The sequence below is a fragment of the Diprion similis genome, chromosome 6, assembly GCF_021155765.1.
Source record: "Diprion similis isolate iyDipSimi1 chromosome 6, iyDipSimi1.1, whole genome shotgun sequence".
NCBI classification, from domain to species: Eukaryota; Metazoa; Arthropoda; class Insecta; order Hymenoptera; family Diprionidae; genus Diprion; species Diprion similis.
In genome coordinates this window covers 4278504-4286433 of record NC_060110.1, presented here as the reverse complement: position 1 = coordinate 4286433, position 7930 = coordinate 4278504, and the positions used below count along the sequence as shown (strand labels likewise).

Below are 7930 nucleotides of genomic sequence, written 5' to 3'. Positions count from 1 at the left end.
AGTTTGTCGCTAATTGAGTTAAGGCCCCGCTAACCTGTATAATATATTTCGTGACATCAGAAGTAAAAGGAAATTTCCTCATCGAACTGTGCAAGAACGAAGCTACGAATTTGGCTACAAAATTTTTTAAAACGATCAACTTAGAATGGAACGCCCCATTGGTAATAATTATTTTTGTCCGTGTTATCTATAGCCAGTAATGTACTCGATTAGTCACTTTACAGTGTAGACGTCCATAATTCTTCTCTTATTAACGAGAAATCGTTATCCCCACTTCAAAGCTATATTTTTATTATCCTCTACTTCGGTAGAATGTTCGCAGGCTATATAACAGACAAAGTTCCACAGTTAAGTAATATAATCTTACGCAGAGCGTGTGAAAATTTTCTTGCCAAGCAATTACGATGGTCAACCTGCGATATGGCTATACTATAATTTACTTATATGTGTTTATCATATTCAATGATATTTCTGTCGATGGAGGTAAGTGATGATACCCTGAATTTTGTGACTAACCAAAGTGATATGAATTTATAAATAGGAGTGACGATCGCGAACGATCACCAACTTTTGTACACGTCTTGGTTACTCGCGTTTCTTGCCATTTTTATTCTATTCTTGTTTTTCGAGGAAAATTATACAAAGCAGAAATCGTGATAGTGTCCACGAAAAAATGATTAAGGAGACAAAGTATACGTGACTGCTGAATTACACATGTAGTGGATCAGATCAATTTTAATGGCTGACAATATGGACTGGAATTGTGTTATGTTACGAGATGCAATCCGTGAAATTCATGGCGCTACTTTTGTTAGTCATAGATGGTAAATACGTAACGTATTCAAAAAAGAATTGTAAAACGTAGAACATAACTCTTCATGGAATATATTTTTTCACTAATTTAGAATTAATATAGTATCCAGGGTATTGAAAGATTGGTTTCTTACGTATGCAAAAACCACACGAAAAATCTACAATTTTGAATAATACAAAATCTAAATTTAAAAAATTCCAAATGGCAAATCCAAAACGGCGGACAAAAATGCATAAATTCAGAAAAATTGCATGAAATTTAGGACTCGGGATTTTTTGGGGTCGCTAATTACGATTTCGTCCATAACATTTTAAAATTCATAATGAAATAAACTCAAAATAAAAATTCGAATTTGGAATTTCAAAATTTTGAAGGCGGAATCATAATCAGCGACCCCAAAAATCCCCGAGTACTAAGTTCCGTGAAAATCTGAATAGTTTTTTTCCCCCTCGCTTCGAGCACTTTCCGTAATTTAACGTTTGATGGGTTTGACGGGCTGTATCTTTGATATAGCTTGTTCTACGAAATTTTGTATACAGACCTTTTTTGAAGAGCATTCAATTTCCTAAAAAAATATGTATTCGGATTTTTTGTACCATGCTTCGTTAGTTTGTTATAAAAATCGGAAGAGGCAAAAAAAAAATATTCCCATGTTATTCTTATGGAAAATCGAAAAGCGCGATGCGCCACCCCTTAATATTAATATTAAAATTCCAAATTTTAACTGGAGTTTTCATATATCCAAATGAAACTTTCAAGTCTGTTTCCAAGAAAAAAATCAAAAAAATATTTTTTTTTTTTTGCAGAAACAGGCTTAAAAGTTTTATTTACGTATAAAAGTAAGCCTGTAAAAATTTGAGCTCTTAATATTAATATTAAGATGCTTCTCATCGCACTTTTCTATTTTCCATAAGAATAACACGGAAAAAAATGAATTTTGCTCTTTCTGATTTTTATGACTAGCCAATAACGCGTCGTACAGAAAATTCATAGACATATTTTGGTGCCAAATTGAACGCTCTAGAAAAAAGATCTCTTGTCATTTTTTGATAAATCTACTCTTTCAAAAGTTATCTAGGGTCAAAAATTGACCCCCTATAACTCTATAATATATATATATATATATATATATATATATATATTAATGCAAAATATACGATCCAAAGACAGGGGTGTAGTTGCGCGCTTCATTGTACGGCACTGCTGGTGACAGCGGCCGGAGCATAGGTGCAAATACTGCTTCGGCGGAGTGTACAAAATCGAGGTCGTAGTGTAATAATAATGATTATTTACCGTAACAACATTCTGTGTAATTTTCAAATTGTTTTAACATGTTTGATAAAATTGATGAAATTCCTTCGTGTGATCTGAGCGTATATCTATCCGCATTATTATAAAAATCTCTCGTATCTCCCCCTGCAATGCCACAGCTAGCGCGCTATAGTGCAATCACGTAATCTTGCTATTCTATAAAAAAATCAAGGCAAAGTGTTTTTTTCATCAGTTTACCCGCAACCGTGGAAGTTCGATTATAAATAAATAACGATAACGACCTACGATTAACCATCCTTGACCCATGATGTATACCACAGATAGAAACGTGAACGATAGTGAAGTTAGAAATTGAAGTTATTAAAAATACTCGATTCAGGAGATTCATCAGTTTCATGGCAACGTAGAGAAAATTTCTAAATATTTTCACAATATTCCCCAGGACTGTAGAGACATGCCTGAATTATTTAAGAATTTTCATCTACACCAGTCGCATCATAATACGAAAGAATCAAATTCTTACGAATCGGTTCTTACGAAGATCGCATGAAAATGTTGCGTTTTTAATTGAAAATAATCTGTTAAAAAACGATGGTTCAACAAATAACTATCGAGACTACAGAGAATATATTCAGAAAGTCGCACAAAAAAATTGAATCGCTTTATTGCTGCGTCGTTTGTGTGTAATCAACACAATTAGATATAGCAAATGTGTCAGTTCTCAGATTCCGCAGAGCTTAGTGTGGCTGGCGGGAAAGGCTGACTGATTGTGAGCCTAAAACCGGCGTCTTTTCCAGCAGCGGAAAAGCTATTGAACCTCCTCAAACTTGTCCAAAGAAATTTACACGTGAAATAAAATATTGCGTTACTAGTGCGGAAAGTGGGTGATTTCCGATGAGTGTGAAATTTCCAGCTTGAGCCGCATGTCAGATATTATTCACTTTGATATTCTTAGAATTAGTTACTTGAACCGAGTGAGAAATGTAAAGAACGTTGTTGGGGTCGTCCGTGGGAGGCATGTTGCACAACGTAATAATAAGCATATAGATTCAGGCTACACGTTTGTTATATTTCATTTATCTTGAAACTTGTCTGGTATCTAGTTTTTTTTAACTAGTATTAATGATAAAAAACTTGTTACGATAGAGTAATTGTAGAGACGAGGCATAAAAACAGTATAAGGTTTCGATAAGACGTAATTTATACACCCGACATTTGAAGCAGGCTTTAAGTATAAGCTAAATACGCAAACTTCAGGATGACGTCAGCCCAATGATGTCACTGGCGGTGCGTAAGTGCACACGCGCCAAGAAAGTCCTAGGGTGTAAAATTGAAAATTTCAGTGAAGCGCATGCGTCAGCGTCTGTTTGCCGCACTCTTCAGAAATGGGGCATTTCACGCACGCTCCACATACTTCGAAAATCTAACTTTCTAAGCATATATTGTAAAGAGAATATTTATTTAAATTTCTACAGAGGCCTTATCCTTCGATTTAAAATGGCTCCTTTAAAATAGGCTTGGGTAATAATTATCGGATCACTCCCTAAATTAGTTCAAGAATTTCGCCATTTAACGTACATCATACCTTTTCACTTTACTTGCACTATGAATAGGTAAGGATATTTTATGGCGGAACAACTATTTGCCAAAAAATTTGCAGCTGTGGAAAACTAGTGGACACTGATGCTCAAAATATTAAGCTCATGTATGATGCAATCCGTAGCATAATTTTTTTCACATACAGATGTTCTGATGTGAAGTGTTTTTGTAGGCCCGAAAGCCTGTTTCGTAGTGATTAAAAAATGTGTTCATTTCAGTGTGTGATAAATCGAAGTGTAAAGGTCCACTCAAATATTACGAGGATTTAAATTGCGTACCGATCTATGGCAGTAACGACAGTTGCTGCCCCATCAGATACAACTGTCAACATCTCGAAGGAAGATCCATAGATAAATGCTATTATAAGGGACGCGAATACAACGTGGGTGAAAAACTCAGAGAAGAAGATGCAAGCCCGTGTGATATTGGTTGTTTCTGCTCGCCAGGCTGGCAAGGCCCGTTAGTAGAATCGCATAATCAAACCGATTACTATATATAGTTAATAAAGTGATCGATTCACAAACTATTTATTTTTACTAGTTTCATGATATTTGATATTTATCTCACTAATACCATTCTTACAGAGCAAAGTTCAGTTGTGCCATAGTCGATTGTTTCAATAGAGGGGCACCCGGATGTTATCTAAAACACTCGCATGATCAATGCTGTCCCGGACCTCAAGTATGCCGTGAGTAGATATTTTCGAAACACACAACGTCGATACCGATGCGAACACAATCAAAAAGTTAGACGTATAAAGTTTACGAGCACGAAGTACCTCAGGTGTGTCCATACACTTGACTCTACAAAAACCATTCACATTATAGAAAACCATACAATTAGCAGAAGGTATCTAGATGATATGTCACGAAGATGTTTGAACCTTTGAGAGATTGTCGAGAAACTTTTCGAGAATCACCGCTAGATGTAGCAGAACTGTCGTTGGGTGATTATCCCTTCTTGCGTTACAGCTTTGTAATTCCATTCAGGTCACATGGAAATGCACACTTGCCCTAAATATATTGAATGGCAATAATTTTAAGGAAGGTGACTTGAGACGTAATGTTAAGAATTGATATCTAATCTTAAGTCCTGAATATTTTATTGCCAGTAATCTTTGGTAAAACGTTGTTTGTTCGTGATATTTAGAGGTCCAGTCCTTTTTGATACACTCTGGATAAACTTGATATACACGAAAATCAAATAAAAATTATAATATTTTCTGAAATTATGTCGGCATTAAACCGACGGAATTTTTAACTAGTTAGATCTCTTGAAATTAGTGAAAATGTGAAAGTAGTTTCATAGGATCTTCAAAGAATTTAGTACTTTTAAACCATATTAGAGTCTGTCTACGTAATAGCTATTTATGTGGCATGCCCGTAAACCGCCCGTTTTTTGGCAAGGATAAAGATTTCAGGACGAGCTCAAGGCGAGCCGGAAGCGAGCCGGAAGCGATTACTGAAATTATCCGAGCCAAAAAACGGTTTACGGGCATGCCACGTACAATATTTTTTACGGTACGGGCATTGAAAAGCAAAACGAAGAGTGAGGTTATGTCGCGATCTGTTCGACGAAGCTACTTTATTCGCCAGTTTGGGATGCGCACTTTGAACTGCGCATCAAAACTGCGGAATAAAGACTTTATTCCGAAACTTTGTTCGCTGCCGTATAAAGCGTCACTTTACGGAACGAAAACTGCCACAAAAAGTGGACTTTTCAATGCCCATGACGTAAAAAAATTATTTATAGAGCTCAAGCTCCTGAAACCGTCGATTTTTGATATACCAGAAAACTGTAGAAAATCGTACGTTTTTATATACCAAACCCACAGGTATCGGGTAATTGTTTTACATAGCGAGTTGACCGTAATGATTACTTTTTTGTAGCTGAAAAGGATTCCGATATCCCACAATGTGTAGTTGACGGACAAACATACTTGGATGGTCAACATTTCACACCAAAATCAGATCCGACACTAGATTGTATTTGTATGGAGGGATACAGAGGTTCGTAAAACGATTCAACTCAAATTTTGTTTCATTGACCTGATATAAAAAATAAACGTGTTTAATAAGGGTGGCTTATTCAGTATTAATGAATGGAAACTATAACTGTAGATATTATTGGCAGTATTTACCCTCTTTCTAGATTTATAGAACACTTATTAATTTTGTATTGCAATGTTATTCGCATAATTATTTCACTGAATTGATCTCATTGTCAGTCGTTTAACATTATTCCTTGTTGGGTCCAAGAGGTAAGATCAAATCTTAATTTTAGAAGATAATTTGTGGCCACTCAGCGTCCGATGTAAAAATTCTGTAATAACGATTTATTTTTATTTCAGGAGAAAATATCACGCCATTTTGTAAACAGCCGGAACCATTTTCTTGTAAAGTAGAACTACGTCACGCTGATGATATATTTAATAAATGCGCCCCAGCATTTTACGCTTCGCAAAACCCAGCTACAGACTGTAATTTATTTTCTAGGTGTCGTAAGTATGAAAAAAAGATTTTCAATTTCAATATAAACTTTGTAGCAAATTTTTTGTAACACTATTTTTCACTTTTCATCACCTTTCGTGGTATAAGAAAAGTGTTGGATTCGGTTGAAAATCACTTTTTTTAATTTCAACAAATCTCTACCTTTTCGAACCTCTAGAATCTGAAAAACAAGTTTTAAAAAATGTGTCTGCCGGATTTCACAACCAAATGATGAGAATAAAAAATTACCATATCACGTTTAATTTGAGCTTCCGGTTCTTCTGGAAATAAATCGATTTTCAATGTTCTACCGACAAACCTATAATTTTTCCTGTTTATTACCTTTTTTTAAATAAACGATTATGTTTTCCCAGTTTATACATCTATTTTGAAAGAATGAAAAGAAAATTTTTAATTTCTAATTTTTCTTTCAACTCTTGTTCATTCGGTAGCCAAGTCCCGTCGGTTTTAGATTTTTCATTTGGCCGTTTTTGAGATCATCGCGGAATTTTTCTCGGACAGATCGACAGACCTAAGTTTTCGCGGCGATGAAAAGTATCGCAAAAATCTGTTTTTGCAGCTTATTTTAATATGTTTGCATAATTTCACGATATGAGTCGCAACTAATCCTCATCAATCCGTATCAATTAGTACGTAAGTACCTACACAATTACACGTAACGATGAAAATAACGATTTTTGATATTTCAGAAAACAAAAATGATACGGTAATAACACCTGAACATGCAACTGTAACTACTGGAGTTTCAAACTCCACGGACGGAGGTAAATTTATAGATTGAAAAAAAAAATTAGTAACATATACAAACTGTGCTCTGATTCTTGAATTTTTAATTCCATTTTCCAATGAGGGTATTTAATCGAGGATTATTTGTTGAATCGATTTTTGAAAAAAACCTAACTATATATTGACACGTTGATTATAAAATATTCAGTCACAAAATTACAATTTGTATTATTCATGAACTTCCATAAATCTGAAATCTAACCGAATAATATCTCGATAAAAATTTTGTTTTTAGATTTCACCTGTAAATTTGGAAACTTAACAATGAAAGTTGGAGATGAACTGAACTCGGGAACAGACTACAGCTCAGTTTGCCTAAAGTGCGTCTGCGAAGTACCGCCAATTCCCACATGCCAACGACTCCCCGATAGCGAGTGTGACGTCACTGTTCACGCCAACTTCGATTAGCTTTTACTGCAGCTGAAAATTCATGTTACTATTAATTATTCAAATAGATATTACCGTAGAGATCTGAACTATATTTAAAGTAGTGAGTCTATAGTGCAGACAGTATATTTTATGGGTACCTAGTTTTGTTTTCCAATAAAGTAAGTTATCAATTGAAATTATTAAATTATCTTCCACGTTTTTTCAGATCGACTTGTTTTAAGACATAGTTTAACTTAAGTTCCTCAGATGCTGATACAGACTCATCATCACGTAACTCGTTAAAATTACGAAAACAAGTTTACAGTTTCGTATTTCTACAATATTTGTCACATGAACTGAAACATTTTTTTTCTACAAATTTTTATTATTTACTACCGGAAGTTGACCTGCATTTAAGAATTACATGAAATATAACGGGTGTTTATTTATATTATCATTAGAGGCAAACTTTGAGATTCGTTTTGATAGAGAATCCAAAAATAAATTGAATCAATAGATATAATGAACGTTGAATGAAATCATAATTATTCAACCATGATAGTAAAAATATTAAAAAATT

General features: G+C 34.5%; 1 protein-coding gene across 2 annotated transcripts; it reads left to right on the top strand.

Moving 5' to 3' along the window:
* The first annotated feature begins 339 nt into the window (after nucleotides 1-339).
* On the top strand, nucleotides 340-7454 carry LOC124407633 (kielin/chordin-like protein). 2 transcript variants are annotated; one of them, XM_046883944.1, is made up of 7 exons: nucleotides 340-483; nucleotides 3904-4144; nucleotides 4270-4373; nucleotides 5575-5694; nucleotides 6036-6185; nucleotides 6885-6959; nucleotides 7217-7454. In XM_046883944.1, the coding sequence occupies exons 1-7, from the start codon at nucleotides 405-407 to the stop codon at nucleotides 7387-7389; spliced, it is 942 nt and encodes a 313-aa protein (XP_046739900.1). In that variant the 5' UTR covers nucleotides 340-404; the 3' UTR covers nucleotides 7390-7454. The 2 variants fall into 2 exon arrangements, with proteins under 2 accessions (XP_046739900.1, XP_046739901.1); XM_046883945.1 differs by lacking the exon at nucleotides 6885-6959.
* The last annotated feature ends 476 nt before the right edge of the window (nucleotides 7455-7930 follow it).

Bases quoted from the DNA above. Each gene is read 5' to 3' on its own strand.
- LOC124407633 (XM_046883944.1), top strand. From the start codon at position 405: ATGGTCAACCTGCGATATGGCTATACTATAATTTACTTATATGTGTTT. The intron at 4,145-4,269 runs GTTAGTAGAATC...CCATTCTTACAG, and splicing joins TCGCCAGGCTGGCAAGGCCC to AGCAAAGTTCAGTTGTGCCA. The intron at 4,374-5,574 runs GTGAGTAGATAT...ACTTTTTTGTAG, and splicing joins TCCCGGACCTCAAGTATGCC to CTGAAAAGGATTCCGATATC.